Here is a 20,722-nt window from a genome sequence, read left to right on the forward strand (position 1 = left end):
ACTGTCTTTTTACAGAGAAGGTTATTTGTATATAAGCATTTTTTTGTGTGGGTGGGTGGGTATATACAGTTAGATCCAAACAATGTTTATTATTTTAGCCGTTGACCAAAACTTATTCAATTACAGTTTAGTTGTATAATAAATATAGGCTTAAAGGCAATCTGAGCTTTAATCTGAGGGTATTCTCATCACGACTGGAAGGAAAGGTTAAGGAATTACAATTATGTACCTCCCCCCTTTTTCAAAGGACCATAAGTAATTGGACAGTTGACTCGAAAGCCTTTTAATGGACGGATCTGTTCCTTTGTTATGTCTACATCAATTAAGCTGGTTAAAGGTCTAAGTGTTTAAGTGTGCCATTTGCATTTGGAAGCTGTTGCTGTGAACCCAGATCATGCGGTCAAAGAAGCTGTCCAAGCAAGAAAACAGACGATTGTTAGGCTTTAAAACCAAAACTGATCCATCAGAGAAGCAGCAGGAACATTAGGAGTGGTAAATCAACAGTTTGGCGCATTCTGAGAAGAAAAAGAATGCACTGGTGAGCTCACAAACATAAAAAGGCCTGGACGTCCACGGGGGACAACAGTGGTGGATGATTGGAGGATCGTCTCCACGGCAAAAACAAAAAAAACTTCACAACATCCAGCCGAGAGAAGAACACTCTCTAGGAGGTAGGCAAGTCTACAATCAAGAGAAGATTTCACAAGAACAAATACACAGGTTTCAGCACAAGGTGCTAACAAGACCAGATTAGCCAAAAAAAAAAAAAAAAAGCCAGACCACCTCTGAAAAAGTATTCTTTGGATGGCTAAAATTAAGATCAGCCTGCACCAGAATGACGGGAACAAAATAAGTATGGAGAAGGCTTGCAACATAAAGGAAAAGCAAAAAAGAACATTCTGCTGATTTCGTCTCTTGATTTCCGAACAGGCAATTCACTTGCTGAATTAAGACTTAAAACTAAAGGCGGCTGCAGTATAGGCCTGGTATAACATTGCAAAAAAGCTAACTAACACTTTGGTCATGTTCCGTTTCATACTTAAGGCAGCCTTTGCCTGCAAAGAATCCTCAACAACGACAACAAAAAATAAAATACTAATAATTTTATTTATATTTATGTTTGTCCAGTTGTTTGAGCCTCTGAAAATTCTATTCTAGTGGCATACAGATCTGAAATTATTAAAATTGTCAGTGTACAAATATATATGGACCTAAATGTATATACAAATGCCTCTTTATTTGTTTTTCAGATTTTATTTAATACCACATCAGAAATATTAAGAAAAAAGCAATCTATAATTGAGCAATAATTGTTAACTGGTAAAGACTTATTTAAATAATATATTTCACAACATGTCTGTCTTTAAAATGCCTTGCTTACAAGCAATTTAATATTTAATAGGGCAATTTAGGATCATTTAAAACCACATTTTGAAAAACTGAACAGAGATGGCCACTAGATGGTGCTGCTCTATAAATTCAAAAAAGGCCGCAGTTTATGTCGGTGCCACTAGAAGGCGCATAATCTTTCAAGACTTGGCCTCCTTTTAGATTAGATTTTCTATTGTAAACGAATTAATGTCCTTTTGTTTGAATTTTCTTAAAATAAATGATTTATATGGCGAACAGGAAAGCTAGACAGAACGCCTTTGTTTGAGCTGAAAGGATGGCGTTTGTTCTAATGTTATCATGGTCACACGGTTAACTAAACGTGTGAGAATATGGTGGGTTTCAAACCACTTCTGCTTGTCAACCACTGAGTTTGTAGTGTGTGTGTGTGTGTGTGTGTGTGTGTGTGTGTGTGTGTGTGTGTGTGTGTGTGTGTGCATTATTTCACTACGGAGAATATTTCACCAGTGCGCCACTTCCTCAGAGAAACCCCACAAACACTTAAAGGTTAGGCAGCTAACCTGTAATTTGATCATTTATTTAGAACTCTTATATATCTTAATGAGACCCAGAAAAAAAACGTTTTTTAAATGAAGTTTTTTTTTTTTTTTATGTCATTACACTGTTTAGAGCATAAGAAAAAAAAATTAAATTAAATTTTGGAAAAAAATATTTTTTATTCGTATTTTCGAAAAAATCGTCATAATGTAGCAATTTGCCAGATTTACATTGATATAATCCTGTTCAATTGTTATGTATAACAAAATGCACAGTAAACACGCTTTTAGCCATATCTAAAATTATTTATATTTAAATGACAATTACAAAATATAATTGTATTTCCAAAAGATGTAAAATTTTAGCCATCTTTAAAGACCTAGTAGAAGGTGTGGTGTAGGTGAAACGTCCAAACATTTGGTGTCTCTTTAAAGCCCTGAATGTGCTCTGTACATGAAATCCAGGCTTAAAACTGAGGGGGTCTCAGAAAAAATATATATATGTGTATAAGCATGTACTGTTTCAGGCAGAATTCGCCCTGCCGCTCGTGTGATGCAGCTCTTTCTGAATGTATATGTTAATCAGCTTTGATCAGCTACACCGGGTGAGCACTATGATCTCATGCCAGTTCACCTTCATCATTGTCCGTCTGTAAACACTGACTCATATGGCTGACACATTTCTTTCCACAAGCGTTCACACTCTTAGTACGCCATCATATCTATCCGTAGGCCGACTGTCATCTGCTCGACTTGATTTTTCCCCTTCTCCTTCTCCCTCTTTCTCAGGAATGTCCTAAATGTGAACTGCTTCTCAACATCAAGCCAGATGAAGTCCAGTCATTCCACAGCTATTTTTAGAGTAAACTGGCGAGCTCACTGTCAAAGATCATTAAAACAAAGCAAAAATGACGTAAAACTGTTATAAACAACGTTAAGTTGCTGAAGGAGAAAACATTTGTCACCACTTATAACTAAAACATTGAAATTGATATAAAATTCCAATATGATTTTATGCTATCATTTATATAGGGTCAGAGGCGTGCTTGATATTTACGCATGTAACACCGTCTGTTGTTTAGTCGGTTTAGTCACAGTGTTTTCCTAAAACCTTCTGGGAATTCAGCATATATTATAGTTTTCAAGCCTAATCAGATCTGAATACTTTTGTATGTCTAGTCAAGCTTGTCAAAAGCTCTCGGTTTCACTGAATTATTTGTTTACTGTTCACAGTACTTGACAGTTAGAAATAGCTAAACAAATGCTGATGTAAAGTTTCTTTTAACAGGAAATGCAATGCAGTATATTTTCACACCTTCAGGCTCTGTTCATTTGCAAACGCAAATGTTGTTTCCCACAGCATCTGTCAATTATCACAACAATATCAGGGTTGTTTTGGTGCTTTGCAGTGTTTTTCACTGATTGCTCATTGTTCAGCTCAATGGAACTGGCCCAGATATAAGTAAAAAATTCAACTAGTTGCTCATAGCATGTTAAATCATGTTGCCATAAACATGAAGTCTCTTTAGTATAAAGTTGTTATCACTGTTTAGACGATAATCAAGGTGAGTAATGCCGTCTAATAATTCAGTCTTATGGAACACACCGGAAACGGTCCAGACTTCCTTGCTCTGACTGATCCTCGACCGGCAGTAAAACAATATACTGAACTAGATATTTCATAAATGAGCTGTCTGTGAAACCTTGAGCATACAATCAAGACATAATCAGATCTGATTAAACAAGGCCTATATATATAGTCTAAATGTGTCAGAGAGGTTTCATAGTTTCTGCTGTTGTCTGTTTTGTTTTTTTTCTTTTCACATCTGCATGTACATTTTGGTTTTAAAGTATTTTTTTTTCAGGTACTGTGTTCAGACGTTTGTGGTTTCACACCTGCGAGGCCTTCATATCTAGTAAGAGAGAGAAAAGTCGCTGATCTGAAACAAAACTAGGGGGAAAAGTGAATGTTTTGGCTTTTTATATAGCCTATATTTATCCATGATAAACAAAGGCTATCTATTTGTTATCGTCATTGGGGGAAACGCTTAAACTATCGTTCTAATTTAGCATTTAATCTACAAAACCTGAGTAGAAAGTCGCTAAATGAATCTATTTACCAAATGATTCAAAAGATTCGAATCATTGATGAGTCGATTGAATCGGAATCCCAACCACTAGTTTGGTGTTAGCGTTATTTCCTGTGGGCGGAGGAAGGGAGAGGCTCTGCCACTGCAAACCCATCTCGCAGTCCAGACCCCCAGACCCGCAAGCATTAGCCATCCGGACCGAGGACACGCCGGGGATCGGCGAACTGGACTCTTTACCAACAGCACAGTTACCTGCCCCTTTGTTAGTTATAGTCAAGGGAATCGCGTGCTTTAGTACTTTGTAACCAGCTGTTGATTCAAAGTAGCCCACGGAAACAAAGACTCCACAGACACGGGCGAGCAACTGGACTGGTGGACCAAACGCTGCCGGAGGTTTATTTCCATAGCAAATGTGGTTTTAAAGAACAACCGATAGCTTGATAAATCGCCGGGGACACGTGTTAAGGTAAGGGACGACACAAATATCACTTTAAAAGAAACTTTAGCGCCAGAACTGTTTGTTGAACGTGCTAATTCTAAAGGGTTCTGAGCTTTGGGGTTTGAACTGGAGAGTAAGAACTTTTGGGTGGGGATGTCCCATCCATTGCACTTCAAAGGACAGACAGTAGTGATTCACCGATCATATGCGAACAGCGTCCCTTCAGGCTATGCCTTTTTGTTCCTAGACGCCTGTTATCTTGTATCTGTTTGTCGCGTCTTCTGTGTGCCCGACATCTGTTGTAAGTCGTCCGGTCCGGGCCTGAGAGCGAGTCCCGGCGGGTCCGAGGGGGGCTGTGGGGGGTTGAACAAGGCTTTATTTGGAAGTCGCTTGTGTAAAAATGTGCCTCCCTGGAAGCCGAGATGATGTAGTCGTTTTTTTGTGTGAGTCATGATCCTGTTTGGGACAACGCTGAACACCAATGATTTAACTCTTGTGAACGCGTCGAGGAGTCATAACGCTACTGGGAGAAGTTTGGCATTGTTACAGCCCCGGGACTAAATATGACCGCATTTCATGTGATTAAAGGGTTCGTGCGACGTTAGGAGAAATTGAATCATGGCATTAGACACGGACAGCTCTGCGGAGTGCTTTGGAATCAGTTTTGCGAGAAAAGGTCCTGCGGCGGATCTGCTATAAAACTCTCGCATCCTATATATTCAGGTCACGTGACCGCCGAGAAGAATGTTGTTGTATTTTTGGCCGAACGTCTTAAAGGCGTCCTCATTAAAATGTTTTCGATGTAAAAATAAAAGAATAGTGGTTTAGTAATATACTTTTAAGGGAACACAAACATAACATAAAGATTCCATTCATGTCGGAAGCCTGATAAAAGCTGCTTTATAGTACAGAGTGGGTCTGTGCAGTATCACGTGACCAGTTGAATATTATCTTTGGTTGAACTCTTTTGCTCCTTAATTAAAATGGACTGACTTAAAATAGCAAAAATATCCAAAAAAAAAAAGAAAGAACAGGTGATTACTAAAGTTAACACTGCTTTAACATACATAATTAACCATGCTTTTATTACAGTAAAAGTGTAGTCTCCATGTTTCTGTATTGTTTTGTTTGGTGTTTTTTTATGTGTGGTGACTTGATTGCCATTTGTATGACCAAAGTTTTGCTACAAATTTTGTGGTTAAACTATGGTTAGTATAGCAACGCCATTGTTAATTTATGGATAGTAACCATGTTTTTTGTCCATCCTTTTTTTCTGACTCATGTAGGGTCATGATATAAGGGTTGCTGTTTGTTTCCTGTCCTCACAGAACCTACCCTTGTAGACATACCATGGTGACCATTGTCACTACAGCTGTTGTTACTATAATAAAAATGGGAACTTGGTGTCAGCCACCACAAAATGGAATAAAGGCTAAGTTTAATGCTTAGTACACTGTTTGAAGGAAGGTCCATATTGTTTATGGTTAAGTATCAAATTATGCAAAGATTCTTATCATAAATGACTAAAAGAATCATTGAAGTTAATGTGAACTTTTTTTTTTTAAGGCAAATGGTTGGTTTTGCTTAGTTTTTTAATTCAGAGGGGTGTGGCTGGTTTATTTTTTCTGAAGATCCTATCCCAGTTTAAAAAAAAGCTGCATGCTGTCATATAAAAAATATGAAGATTTCTGTGGGCTGTGGATCCTCCTGTGTGCTTGTGTGTGCACGCTTATGTCTGTGTAATGCTCTGTTATTACCAGCATATCGTCTCTTACCACATAAGATACAAAGGAGGTTGGATCTGAACGTGTATGGGCAACTGTATAAAGAGTCTGTGTTCAATCATACAACTTTAATGACTGTGATGCACACTGAAGAGGAGTTATTGAAATGATTTTAATCATTAATTGTGACGAGTGACACTTGGAGAGACAAAAATGATGTTGAAAATTACATTCTATAATTAATTCCAGTTTAACTCTGTGCGTAACATTTTATTGGGAAACCTCCAGGTCTTCCAGTTAAAAGGAGACACTTCTCCCTGGTCACACATTACCGACTTCTCTAATCATTTAGTCTGCTTACAACATTCATCTGCTTCAACTTTGTGGTGCAATATTGTAGTGCATTTATTAAGAACTGATGTGTAGAACCAAGTGCCCAGGGTACATTTCAGTGTTGCTTGGATGTATGTCGTAACACAGAAAAAAATATCAGTTGCTACTGCTTTATTAATGGTGTTCGAGGTCGGCTATTATGCTGTGCGTCTCTATAAGTAGGGTGATATGTAACCTGCTATTCTGGATGTGACTGATAAATGACAGTGTGGGTCATAAAGGTGAGTGAGAGATGGAGACAGCATGTGTTGATTGTTTGATGCCGATATAAATGCTGTTCCAGACTGGCCCTTTGACTCACTTCCTGTTGCCCCCTCTGTTATGACACATTAACAATGAGACGGGATGGGGGCAGGGATTTGAAAACAAATTCATTATAATCTGAAGAGTCCAGAGTTCTTTAGACTTTTCTAAAAAGTGCTAAGAGAGACTCAAAGAGACTTTGTGTTTGCTGTAATAGTCAAAAGTTTCCTGTGAGAAGGAGTACAATCTAAAGTTTGTTGTTGTTGTAGCATTGAACAGAGGTTTAAAAAAAATTACTGTAAAGCTGATGCTGGTTTGAGAAAGCCTCACAAGAAAGTTTGAAGTGGTTTGACTTTAACCTTAAGTTTGAATGTTTTTAGTTTGAATTAGTTGAACCTGCTTGTTGATAGATACAAAATAATATATAATAATATCCTAATAAAAGTGGTTGTTTTATGTCAAAAACATTTTTGTTGTGCATAGTTGCCAGTGCTTTATCATCTGTGAATTACATGCTATTATTTTTTTCATGATGCCCAGTGAATAACATTTAAAGGATCAATAGAGGGACTGGATTTGCTAATAAATAATTTTAAAACTCTGCCCTCTCTGCTGTTGTTCAGAAAGACAAGGCCCTGCCCCAAACTCACACCACTTATCTTGAAGTTGATATGACTGGCTTCTCAAATCGAAAAGGCCTCAGTGTTTTGTAGATCAAAGACTTTCTTATAGTATTTTAACATTTTTGAGATGCTGTACCTTTAATGTTTTAAAAAGATACGTTCAGCTAAGTGGTGTCTATTTGCAGAGGTGGAGTTTCCCCTAAAATGTGTCTGTCGGTCACCGTCTGTGGTAAACAGTCGTCCATCACTTAGCAATGTCTGTGACGGAGGGGGGGTTGGCAGGGTGAGGCAGTTTAATTAAGGAAATGGCTTCCCTGCTGTGGAATGGTTAATGGCCACTCTGTGTGCGTGTTTGTCTTGACACTTACTTAAATCAGCAGGTAGTGGATAACTGAGAACAGCCATTTAAGAATTCCTGTTTAAAAGCAACCTTAAAGTGAAGAGATGAAGAGTTTCAGCTCTGGCTGATAAAGGCATAAAGCTTTTTCACATCCTTATGTGTTGGGAGCAGTGGTGCTTTCATTCTGTATTGAAAGAGCTGCAATTAAAAGTGTCTTATGAGCTGGTTCTTCTTAGTGAATCAAGTATAGTCTAACTCCTGAATGAATGACTCTTAAGCCGGTTCTTTTAATGAATAGCTCAAAAAGAAGAGTTGCTAGATTGAATCAGACAAATCTGGAATTAACTGCAGAATTGAATATAAGGCACTTAGGCCTTCTTTTCTCTCTCTCTCTCTCTCTCTGTCTCACACACACAAACATACACACATTAGATTTACATCTAGATACCCACCCAGACCCCAGGGCAGCTTTTTTTAAGGCCTTGACACACAACGCAGCCTCAGGGAAAGCAGACGAGGCGAAATTGAGAAGCTCTCTGTCTCTCCCACACACATACTCTCTCTGAAGATAGTGTTACACAGTGCGGCTGAGAATGAAACGGCAGGCTGAAGAACCAGTTGTCTCTCAGCTTAATCTGCCTCTGTGTCAGCCAGACAGATGAAGACTTGTAAGTGTGGATCTGTCAAATAAATGACCAGTGAGGTCACTTCGAGGAGCTTTTATTCGAAACTACTATGATGTCACTGGTTTGAGATGCATAGAGCCAGATTTTCTGCATCATAATGACATAAAGACGGTTTTCTTTGAACACTACCGTTCATCGACAGCTGTGTTCCTGGATGTGACTGAAACCCGATTGGTTAATTTAAACTTACACTACAGTTCAAAGATTTGGGCTGTAATGTTTTTTGTTTAACTGTTTTCAACAGTGATGGTGACGATAATAATAAGAAGAAATGTTTCTTGGGCACTACATCTGGCTTCTCAAGGATCATGTGACACTGAAGCCTTGAATTAATGACTGTTTTGCCGTTAAACAAATATGGTAGTGCAAGTTAAATCTGCTGAATAAATGTGAGCTGGATTTAGAAGTTGAGTTTGAATTCTGTGTGGATGGTGTAAAGAATCACACTGAAGCTCTTCTGAATCTCTGACAGACCAGTATGTGTTCAGATAGGAAGTTCCTATGCCTGAGTCAGCAGCGTAGACAAAAATGTCACTCTGTGTGTCCTTGAACATTTAAAGTGATAGTTTCCATCTGGAGCTGTACAGTTGACTTTGAGATAATATTTACATTTGTTTGTGTGTGTATAGAAGAATATAAATGCACTAGGTGATGTTTTGTCCAGTGTCTGTTCTATTCTAATTTCAAAGGCGATATAGTAGTGTGCATTATAGAAATGTTGATTTAAAATTTTTATTTTTTTTTAATCTTAAAAGCAGGAAGAGAATTGGCAGTTTTCGAGAGCTGAGTGACAGCAATACCATACACACTCAAACTTAAACTTTTCTTAAAACAAGCTGGTAAAAGGTACTGTAACTATGAAACGGATGTTTGTTTGGATGCTTTTTTTATAGCAGCTTGTTTACAACCTTGAAACTTGTGTTAGTAACCTAATATTTTTTGAATTGACCTATAAATTGATGTCACGGCTTTATAAGCGCATCAAAAACTTTATTACCAAGGAAGTGTAAAATATGTAATAAGGGAAAATGAATAACATAAAAAGAGTAAATTAATAACATAAAAGCCAACAGTAATAAATATATAATACATACTAACAAGACATTATCCGTTAAGTATATGGACATTTACTTTATCCCTAAAACACAATGCAGTATGAAATTCCAAAAACGATGCAATTTCAAAATCTGTATAACAAAATGTCTATGTAAAATGGGTCATTTTTTACATGGGTCATTTTAGTGAAGGTATAAATTATATATGTAATTCAATAACTCTTTATTTGGATTTATTTTTTTTTTTACTATTTTACTATTCATCTGCCTCAATTTTGTGGTGCAACATTGTAGTGCATCTATTAAGAACTGATGCATAGAACCAAGTTACATATACCAAGACAAATCACTCACTGTCCCTTATGTTATGTCTCTCACAGCACACACATCTGTTGCCTAAATGTTTGCTTATCTTCAAGTGTTCACAGGTCTTGTGTGTGTGTGTGTGTGGATAAAGTAACAGTTGAGTCTGATGCAGTTCACCCACCCGCCCAGTCTCAAGCACACATGCCTGTGTTTTAAACAAAATCCGAGTTTGTGTTGATATAATTCATGTCACATGTGTCTTCTGCTTTTGCTGGATTTGTCCATGCTGTGTGTGTATTTCTCGTGCTGGATTGGGAAAAATAGCTCGTCTGTGACTGAAGTGTTGTTTTGGATGCTAAGTAACAGCATTGTGTGTTTGTACTCACTGTCATTCCTAATAAGGCCAAATCAGCAGTGTTTAGCACTGGTGTCTGTACACTAGACACACTAAGGCAAAAAGGACCTCCTCCTCTTTGTTTCATCATTGAGGTGTTTCATGGGAAGAGCAGATCCATCGTTTTACCAAATATGGGAGTGGAGTCTCTCTCTTTTTCTGGATGTCTGTGTGTACATGTCTGACTTGCATTCCGTAAACGTTGTGTGTGTTTCTTTGCTGCCTACAGTAATAATAAATAGGCCTTAACTTGCTCTTTAATATTTGACTTCCCAGTATGTGGTTGTAAAAAGTTAAGCCCAGGTTACTGCAGTGGGAAGGTCACTGTAGTACAGTCACTTTAGAGAAGAAGCTGCGTGCTGTATGAAGAATCTCTGCAAAACGTTGGAATGTTTTTCTGTGACCATGCATTTGTGCTCTGAGAAACAGGAAGTGACCTTGTAACACTCTGCCTACACATTGAGAAGTCATAAACGCGTATATGTGTATGCCCTTTCCTTTGTGTTAGTGTTTTTCACTGCTACGCTTCATATCTGATTAAATTATTATATGAAGAATTAATTTTTTTAAATATTTGTTTTATATAAATAGATAAACATGTTTACACACACACACACACACACACACACACACACACACACACATATATATATATATATATATATATATATATATGTATGTTTGTTTGTTTGTTTATTGACCTGTGTTTTTGTGTTGTTTTCAGATGGATGTGAGGCTGCTCCTGATTTCAGTTCTTCTGGGACTCAGCAGGGCACAGCTAGGTAAGAACTTGAGATTTTAAAAGCAGATATACAGTAGGGTTCAAAGGATCTATTTCCTATAGTGCTATTTTATGTTGCACAGTTTTTAGATTTTCTAAACAAGGCAAATTAGCATTAGAGCTCAATTCCATATAAGCGCCTATGGGAGGGGAAAACTCTCTTTATTTACATGCACACATTGAAAAACACAGATGCAAGCCAGATCATTTCTATAATGGACAGTGCGATCTATGGCTAGCATTGAAAGCATAAGATCCAACCCTCAATGCAAATCACTTTCCAAGGTCACTCCTCCTCTAAAACACGTGAATACGCACAGAAAAACCAGAGTCTAACCAGCACCATATTGAGAGACTGTGTTGGTGCAGGGTGGAATGCAATGCTCTCGTTCACTGTTGAGAAATGTACATAGCACATGATATTACAATAACAACACCTTCAAGTCGTGCTCGTTCTGAAATAGCGTAATAGAACACACTGATAGTTATGCAAATGCATGCTTTTACAGGCAGGCAGGACAGCTCTCGGAGAGAGGGATATGATTGTACCACCGCTGATATAAAAGAATGTTTTTGAACCAAATAAACAAGCTTGCATTTAAAGCGGTCTTCCATGTTGTCCTCATCTCCTGTTAATAAAAGGCCTCTCTTTTTTCCCCTCCATAAATTCCCGTTGCAGGTTTAAAAAAAAACATTTTCAGACTTCTCTGTACGTGTAGGAGCAACCTTTTGATTAATGTGTATATTTTTTGGAAGCTCCAGAACACACACCAGACCAGTGGCTGATAAAATACTCGTAATACTGTCCAGATCATCTGTTAGACATTTGGAGTAATTTTCATTCCAGGAATATCTCAGATATGGCAGGCAGTGTGGAATCTTAAGAAAAGAGCCAAAAAGAAAAACTCACAGCATTAATGCAGAATAATAAGAGTGTGATTATATATTATCATCTTTATCTACTAACGCTGTCCCACACTCCTGTACAGTTTATTCTGGACATGCTGGCCTCATGGTTTCCATTAAGTCTTTAGAGAAAGCAGTAAGGATGCCATCATTAATACAGTTCACATGACCTCCCTACAGCATATGGCCACTCTGTTTCTATTTTAGATGACCGTCTCATGAGAGAGAATCATATTGCATATGGCTGGCCACACAGTTAGTTATTAAATGCTCTTTGATTTGGATTTCCTGTGTTAGTGGTGGAAGGGAGTTGAGAATGATGGATGTTTTTGTTTTGTGTGTGTGTGTGTGTGTGTGTGTGTGTGTGTGCGCAGATGGTAACGAATGCACCAAAGCCTCGGCCCAGTCTTGTGGAGAATGCATTCAGGCCGGAGAAAAGTGTGGCTGGTGTACAGACGAGGTGAGTTCCAACAAAACCATTAAAGACGGAAACGGCTGCTTTTGCAACGATGTGCATTTAGGGAAAATGTTATTGGGGAAACTATTTCCTCTAGACAGAGTATTTGTTTATCCAAGTCTGTAGAGGACATCCTGTGATTCTGCAAACAATTTTGTCTGCAAAAAAAAAAGGTTTTTGGGAGAGCGAAATGTCCAAAGTTTTTTACAAGTGTTTTGAAGTGACATCACCTTCTGTCCCACCTTTATTTGCCTGTAGTTGATTATTACCCACAGTTTCTTGAGTCATTTTAATGGAACTTGAGCACATCGTATCCCTCAGTGTCCATGAGTCAGCATCCTGTCTGATCATGTCTGTTCCTGCCATGTGGAGCAGATTATGGAAGGACAGGAAGCACCAATCTTGGAGCTCATTAAAGAAAGCGGAAAGTGTATTATCACTAAACTACATGTAAAGCGAGGGGCTCAAACTCTTTTGGGAATGTGCCCCCTCTTTAATTGTTTCAGCAGGCACACTGCACATCCTCATCCCGACTAACCTAGCACTGCAACATTGGCTCAACCAATGGCGCAAGTTTGGTCTTACCAATGGTAGGCAGGGAGTTCTGGATTTTTTTAAAAAGGTTCATTTAACTTTATTTTTGCAGTTCATTGTATATCAAATAAACTGCAAATATTTCAATATATTTCTTCGCAGGTTGTTTTAAATGGTAGAACTGTACAAATTTACAATGAATATTTAGAGCCTGTTTCTTTTGGAATACTTAAAAGCTACTGGTGCCGTGCTCCAACTGGTGCTGTTTTTGTTGGAGTGTTTTTAATCTTTCTTTTTTGTTACTCTTCTATTTCTCTCCACTCCTTTGTCCTTTTCTGCAGGACTTTCTAAAACAGGGAGAGCAAAAGTCCACACGGTGTGATGAGATTGAAGCTCTGATTAAGAAAGGCTGTTCTAAAGCGAGCATAGAAGATCCTCGAGGAACTGTTACTGTCAACAAGAACCAGTCTTTAACAGAACGCCCAAAGGATGGAGTAAAACTGAAGCCAGACCAGATCACACAAATTCAACCACAGAAACTCACCCTAAACCTCCGTTCAGGTACTATATACACCCTCCACAACTAATTGCTTATTAAATAATTTAGTTCATCGCCTAATAAAGTTGAACGTCATGTGAAGTAATATTCTTCTATAATCAGTTCAAGTTTAATCTGAACCCAGGATCTCTCATTCTAACCCAGGTGAAGCTCAGAAGTTCAAGCTGACATTCAAGAGGGCCGAGGATTATCCCATAGATCTCTACTACCTGATGGACCTCAGCTACTCGATGAAAGACGATTTAGAGAACATCAAAAAACTGGGAACCGACCTTATGTTGGAAATGCAAAAGATCACATCCGACTTCAGGATTGGTAAGGAACCGCAGAGGATCCCTGCTGGATTTTATTATGATTGTATTGCACTGCACTGCTTTCATTCTTTGTCAATGTTTCTAGGCTTTGGCTCCTTTGTGGAGAAAACCGTCATGCCGTACATCAGCACGACACCAGCCAAGCTGCTAAACCCCTGCTCATCAGATCAGAACTGCACCAGCCCATTCAGCTATAAAAATGTGCTGAGTTTGACTGCCGATGGAAGACAGTTTAATGACCTTGTGAGCAGACAGCAGATCTCAGGAAACCTGGATTCACCAGAGGGAGGGTTCGACGCCATCATGCAAGTGGCTGTCTGTGCGGTACGTTCTTTATATATAATATAATATATATTAGGGTCGTGTCGATAGACAATAGTATCATGTATCGATGATACCAGATTTATTTTTCTGTACAGCATGCGTGGTGCTAATAGTGATGTATGCCTGCTGAATCTGATTATATGAACTAGCTGTTTTAAATATTTTTATATAATATCAAGTTTGTTATACGTATATATGTCACAACATCAGAAAGATCAGGCCCTTTCTAACAGAGCAAGCTGCACAGCTACTTGTCCAGGCCCTTGTCATTTCTAGACTGGACTATTGCAATGCTCTTCTGGCTGGACTTCCATCAAACACAATAAAACCTCTACAAATGATTCAGAATGCAGCGGCACGGCTGGTATTCAATGAGCCCAAAAGAACCCATGTTACACCTCTCTTTATCTCCTTACATTGGCTACCGATTGCAGCTCGCATCAAGTTCAAGGCAGTGATGCTTGCCTATAGAACAACCACAGACTCGGCACCGGTCTACTTCCACTCACTATTACAAATCTACACGCCCTCTAGAAGTCTGAGATCTGCTAGCGAGCGACGCCTCGTGGTACCATCTCAAAGAGGCTCGAAATCACTCTCCAGAACTTTCTCGTTCTCTGTTCCTAGCTGGTGGAACGATCTTCCCATACATATCCGGAATGCTGGGTCTCTGTCAATCTTTAAGAAACAGCTGAAAACTCACATCTTTCAGCAATACCTGACCTCATCATAAAAAAAAAAAAAAAAAATGTACTCTCACTTCTCCTCCCCCTTGTTACTAATTTGAACACTCCCTGTGACTGGGTGATATAAGCACTTACTCTGTCTATTTGTCTCTCAAAAAAATGAATCGCTGTTGTACTCTCAATTGTAAGTCGCTTTGGATAAAAGCGTCTGCAAAATGACTAAATGTAAATGTAAATATATGTCAGGCTGAAGTTTATGCTTCATGTTAATTGTGTAACAGAACCAGATTGGCTGGAGGAATGTTACCCGTCTGCTAGTGTTTTCCACGGATGCTGGATTCCACTTTGCTGGAGACGGAAAACTGGGCGGCATCGTGCTTCCTAATGACGGGAAATGCCATCTGCAGGATAACATGTACACTATGAGCCATTACTATGTAAGTGTGTGTAATGCTGTGACTCATTACCGCATGTAGAATATATGTAAAGATGTCTCAACAATTTCCATTCCTTCTAGGACTATCCTTCGATCGCACATCTGGTTCAGAAATTAAGCGAAAACAACATTCAGACCATTTTTGCTGTAACTGAAGAGTTCCAGCCTGTTTACCAGGTAATAAAAAGACATCTTTTGTCTCTACATCAATAGGGAAGTCGGATTCTGTAACACTACTGGAAATAAAATACTTCATGGGAAGAAAGCCTGGACAAACTGTTTTTATCTTTGTCTGCAGGAGCTGAAAAACCTTATTCCAAAGTCAGCTGTGGGAACGCTATCCTCTGACTCCGGCAATGTGATAAAACTCATTATTGATGCATATAATGTGAGTAGATCTCAGAATCTAACAAGGCTAAAACTCTTTTTTTTTTCCTTTAGTCTTGACAAGTTCCTGTGAATTAAAACATGTGGAATATGGCGACGCCATTTGCAATGTAAAATATTGAATTGTGTTTTTAAACCGTTAAATCTTTAACAATTTAAACAACTGTTTTGTAAGGATTTCTTTTTCAAATAATGGTATGTCCAAATTTGACAATTTTAATTTTAAACCTTAAAATAATCCTTTCTTATATTTGTCTTTCTTAGTCTCTGTCTTCCGAGATCATTCTGGAGAACAGTAGGCTCCCAGAAGGTGTGTCTATCTCCTACATCTCCCACTGCAAGAACGGAGTGAGCGAGAAGGGAGAAAATGGGAGAAAGTGCTCCAACATCTCCATTGGGGATCAGGTGAGGATAATATCCTCCTTAAAACCCTCATGCAGTTGCATCTATGGCAGTTTCGTCAAATATTCACTACTTTCCATTGTATACTATTTCCTAAATAACTTTGCTAATTCGGAACACTTTTATCTGCTCTACATTATTAATGAAGTTTGCTAACAACAAAAAAAGACTGCAAATCAAATCAAGGTTTTTAATTCCTGTCACAGGTGACTTTTGAGGTAGCGGTCACGGCTAAAGGCTGTCCATCTAATGGCAAATCAGAGACTATAAAGATCAAGCCGCTTGGCTTCACCGAGGAGGTGGAGATCGTCCTCAACTTCATCTGTGAATGCGAGTGTCATAAAAAGGGAATCCCAAACAGCCCAGTGTGTCACTTTGGCAACGGTACTCTGGAGTGTGGAGCATGCAGGTGAGTGGAATTATTCATACAGTTGTATATAAGACCAAATCAGTGGCAATAATGTCATCTATGTCTGCTCATTTTTAGGTGCAATGAGGGACGTATTGGCAGAGTATGTGAATGTAGTAAAGATGAGGTCAGAACAGAAGATCTGGACGCAAACTGCCGCATGGATAACGGGACGGACATCTGCAGCAACAATGGAGACTGCGTGTGTGGAACGTGTGAGTGCAAGAAAAGAGACAACCCAGAGGAGAGGTACAGCGGAAAGTTCTGCGAATGTGACAACTTCAACTGCGACCGCTCTAACAACATGCTCTGCGGAGGTACGAGTAACACATTTCTGATCTGTTCATCACAAGTGGAGAAATAGTAAATGATTAAACGCGTGATAAGTAACACACTTTCTCCACCTTGACAGGTCACGGTCGCTGTGAGTGTCGAAAGTGTATCTGTGATGCTAACTACACAGGAAGTGCTTGCGACTGCTCTTTGGACACCTCAACCTGTCTGGCCAGTAACAAACAGATCTGTAACGGTCGGGGCACCTGCGAGTGCGGCGCGTGTAAATGTACGGATACAAAGTTTCAGGGTCCAACCTGTGAAATCTGCCCAACCTGCCCTGGAGTTTGTACCGAGCACAAGTGAGTTATTAACAGAACATCTGCTTGAACAAACAGCTCCGCTAGCAGCATTAAATATATATGTCTCTCCTCACAGGGATTGCGTCCAGTGCAGAGCATTTAAAACCAGCGAAAAGAACGACATGTGTGACATAGAATGTAATTACTTCACACTTAAAAAGGTGAAGAAGAAGGAGGATCTTCCTCAGCCCAACGACCAGCCCTACATCAATCACTGCAAGGAGCGAGACGCTAACGACTGTTGGTTCTTCTTCACCTACGCTACCAAGAACGACAGCAGCGTTGAGGTCCATGTAGCAGATGAGCTTGGTAAGTGGAGGACGAAATGAGTAACCAATAGGTCTTCAGTTATAATTTTTTCGTTAGTTAACTAGTTATATTGTTGCTTTGCGCTCGTGTCCACAGAGTGTCCCTCTGGCCCTGACATCATTCCTATCGTAGCGGGTGTGGTCGCCGGAATCGTTCTGATTGGTTTAGCACTTCTGCTCATCTGGAAGCTGCTCATGATTATTCACGACCGCAGAGAGTTCGCCAAGTTCGAGAAAGAGAAGATGAATGCCAAGTGGGATGCGGTACGTTTCTCTTGATTTACGTTACATTTAATCTCATTCGTGACGGCTATTCTGTCATGTTTTATGCAGCCGTTTCACTGCCCTCGAGAAAAACGTTTTGTAAAAAGAACATTTACATAACATTAATATGTAATATTGCTCAATATGGTTCTTATATGATCAAGCAGCTAGTAATGTAATTGGACGCCTGGCCTCTTGTGTGAGGTGTGGCCTCTCTGGCACGAGGGAAGGTTATTGCTTCCACCTGCTGGGCGCTGTTATCATTGCTGTTCATAAATCCTATTGCAGCAACAGAAGGGCTTGTTGCTCAAGAAAGTTTGGTTCGGACGCTTGTGAAAATGCACATAGGTCTATTTAAGGCATTTCAGTTAATGCATTAGATGCCTTACAAAAAGAAAAAGATGAATGTGTTTTATTTCTTTATTTTTATGCATTTGATACACCAGGCTTTTATGGCCCAAATAATATAATGATATTTAAATGCTTAGGGTTTATGATCAAAGCTCTGTAGTTTTAATGGCAGTGAACAAGAGATGCACAATTAGATGCCTCCCATGTTTACTCAATAAACATCATTAAAGATTTCACAGAAAAATTCAGGATTGACGTTTTTAGAATTATATTAAATGGTCTTTTACTTAAATAAAAAGTATTATTTATAAAGTGTGAATTGATTACAGGCTTATAAATGCATTATGTAATTTGTACCAAACTGGTCAAAACCACTTTTTGTTTTCTTCATTTCAGTTTAGATTTTCTCACTCTGTCATTTCTGTTTCTACCTTTCTTTCTTCAAACCCTTTCTTTTCGTCATGTCTAGCAAGAGAACCCAATATACAAGAGCCCCATTAATAAATTCCAGAATCCAGGTTATGGAAATAAGGGCGTCACACTCTGAGTCTGTACTCTTCTTTGCTGTTTGCACGTGTTTTTTTTCTCTCCACTTTCTGTCTTTATTATTCTATGACTTTAACAACAATCTCAGACCCATGTATAATATGAACGGCTTCTAAATTGTCATTTGCAGTTATTTAATCTAATTCACTAATTATTAGGACATGTAATTTTACTCACCAGCATGTCGTTCCGAACCTGTATTACTGATCAGGGTCACACGAAACCTTTGATTTTTTTAACTCTCATTCTGATGGCACCCATTCACTGCAAGTGTCCCCAATGATAAAGCAAGTTAGCCGTAATGCTAAATATCTCAATCTATTTTGGCGAAGAAACAAACTCATCTTAGATGATGATTACATTTTATTTTTTGGATGAAACGCTTCTACAAATATTGCAATTATTATTATTACATAAAAACCTAAACTTTTTAAGTATTTTCCATTGCTGCGTATTTAATTATAAGTGTCTGTGTTTGATTGTGTGGCTTTTGTAATGCTTGCTGGTTAGATTTCTATTGTATTTGCTGTGAAGTGCCCTAACCTAGAAATTGTGTAGTTCTATTAAATATTGATCTAATTATCCTTATTTCATGATGATCTCCAGGGAGAGAACCCCATTTACAAGAGTGCTGTGACGACGGTGGTCAACCCTAAATACGAGGGCAAGTAATGGATGAGCCTGTCCATCTTCAAGCAACACTGTATGCAGAACAATTCAAGAGAAACTGAAGAGTTGAAGTCCACTTTGTTAATTTTCTCTTTTTGTGTGTGTGTTTTGAAATCACATTTTGGCCGTGCATTTGCCACTGTTCAGTATAATCTATTAACCTGTGTTTCTATGCATCGTTCTGAAACTGTACAGTATGTATAAACTTGAGTTTTTACTTTTTTATGCAATCTTAGACAATAATTTCAATGTCCACATTTGATTTTTAGCCACAGATCTGCTTTGTCTTTTGAATGTTAAAACTGATCATGTTGGGTTAGATGACAGGTTATAATGTGGTCAAGTATGCATGAAGAACGAATATCCACAAAGACTAGACTGGTTGCTCTTTAGAGCCAGTTTTGTGTCTTATGGTGGTACAGGAATCTTTCTGAACCTGTGGATGGAGTGTCCTGTCACTGGTATAGTAGGTAGCTGTAGCGGACCACTGCTGTTTGTACACATGGTGCTTTTCATGGAGACGCTTATGTTGTCTGCATAATCCTGGATGATTTGAGTCCAGATTCTAATGTTTAGGTCTGTGCGACTGTTTCTTTGGTCCGCGCGTCAGATGGTTTATTGTGCACATTGATTTTAATGAATCTAAAACGGACAGGTTTAGTATCTTTTTAATTATATAATACAAAAAAAAATGTACATTTGTTGTAATTTCAGCTGCCGGGTGTTTGATTGAAATGCCTTTGACTTGGCAACATCTGAGTTATTAGAGGGACATTTTCATATTTGTCTGTGAATGGAACAATCACCTTTATTATTATTATTGTAATTGAAAACATGAGTGTAAACTCGTATGAAAAGATCTTCAGGTTTTAGATTTGTTTGAAGAATGGGGAAATGAAAACTCAGGTCCTGAATTTCTCTCTTATCACTGATGCCAAATATTTACGTCTACTGTGCAAGAACTATATTCCAGATGTGGATTCACATTTGATTTTGTAATTTAATTTGTCCCTTTGTAACATCATTGTTCGTAAATGAGACTAACTGCTCAGATAGTTGTTGGTGAAGATCAGTGTTAAAGAAAGATAACTTGTTTTCTTTCCTTTTCAATCAACTTTTTTTTTTTAATCTCCAAAGCTTTTAAAAGCTTAATCATGTTACATACACACATTGCATTTTAAAGTGCCTTTTTCATTTTTTTATTTTTGCATCATGCCCACTGTCTTTTGTCTCTAGGAGTTATTTATTAAAATAAACAACCCAAAACACTGGACTCTGTTGTTATCTGTGTCTGTTCGTGAGTCAGCCTGCTTTTCAAGTGAATGTAATGTCAGTCTAACACATGCTTTGAGTATGTCTGTTTTGGAGAGCAATGTAACTTCCTGCACCACACTGCTGCTACTTGTGCATTATGGCAGTTTAGAGTAGTTCAATAGCTTAATATTCACTAAATAGTGTGCCGTGTACTCTAAACTGTATACCCCCTACTGTTTAACTTAAAACCATAGACTTTTACAATATACTCAACTATGTCTTTAGTGTATGTCATATGTGATGTATACTGTAACAGCCAAG

The 20,722-nt window shown here is 38.4% G+C and overlaps 1 protein-coding gene across 2 annotated transcripts; it reads left to right on the forward strand.

Annotated features, from left to right (window-relative positions):
• The first annotated feature begins 4,105 nt into the window (after positions 1-4,105).
• LOC122359068 (integrin beta-1-A-like) lies at positions 4,106-20,420 on the forward strand. Of its 2 annotated transcripts, XM_043259199.1 has the most exons (17): positions 4,106-4,442; positions 10,904-10,961; positions 12,241-12,326; positions 13,199-13,418; positions 13,561-13,731; positions 13,816-14,054; positions 15,022-15,177; positions 15,258-15,353; positions 15,475-15,564; positions 15,828-15,968; positions 16,172-16,374; positions 16,453-16,691; positions 16,787-17,009; positions 17,086-17,318; positions 17,415-17,581; positions 18,402-18,479; positions 19,085-20,420. In XM_043259199.1, the coding sequence occupies exons 2-16, from the start codon at positions 10,904-10,906 to the stop codon at positions 18,477-18,479; spliced, it is 2,400 nt and encodes a 799-aa protein (XP_043115134.1). In that variant the 5' UTR covers positions 4,106-4,442; the 3' UTR covers positions 19,085-20,420. The 2 variants fall into 2 exon arrangements, with proteins under 2 accessions (XP_043115134.1, XP_043115144.1); XM_043259209.1 differs by lacking the exon at positions 18,402-18,479 and having other exon boundaries at positions 4,108-4,442.
• The last annotated feature ends 302 nt before the right edge of the window (positions 20,421-20,722 follow it).

The sequence above is a fragment of the Puntigrus tetrazona genome, chromosome 2, assembly GCF_018831695.1.
Source record: "Puntigrus tetrazona isolate hp1 chromosome 2, ASM1883169v1, whole genome shotgun sequence".
Classification (NCBI taxonomy): domain Eukaryota; kingdom Metazoa; phylum Chordata; class Actinopteri; order Cypriniformes; family Cyprinidae; genus Puntigrus; species Puntigrus tetrazona.

Bases quoted from the DNA above. Each gene is read 5' to 3' on its own strand.
- LOC122359068 (XM_043259199.1), top strand. From the start codon at position 10,904: ATGGATGTGAGGCTGCTCCTGATTTCAGTTCTTCTGGGACTCAGCAGG. The intron at 17,319-17,414 runs GTAAGTGGAGGA...TCGTGTCCACAG, and splicing joins CCATGTAGCAGATGAGCTTG to AGTGTCCCTCTGGCCCTGAC. The intron at 17,582-18,401 runs GTACGTTTCTCT...CGTCATGTCTAG, and splicing joins TGAATGCCAAGTGGGATGCG to CAAGAGAACCCAATATACAA.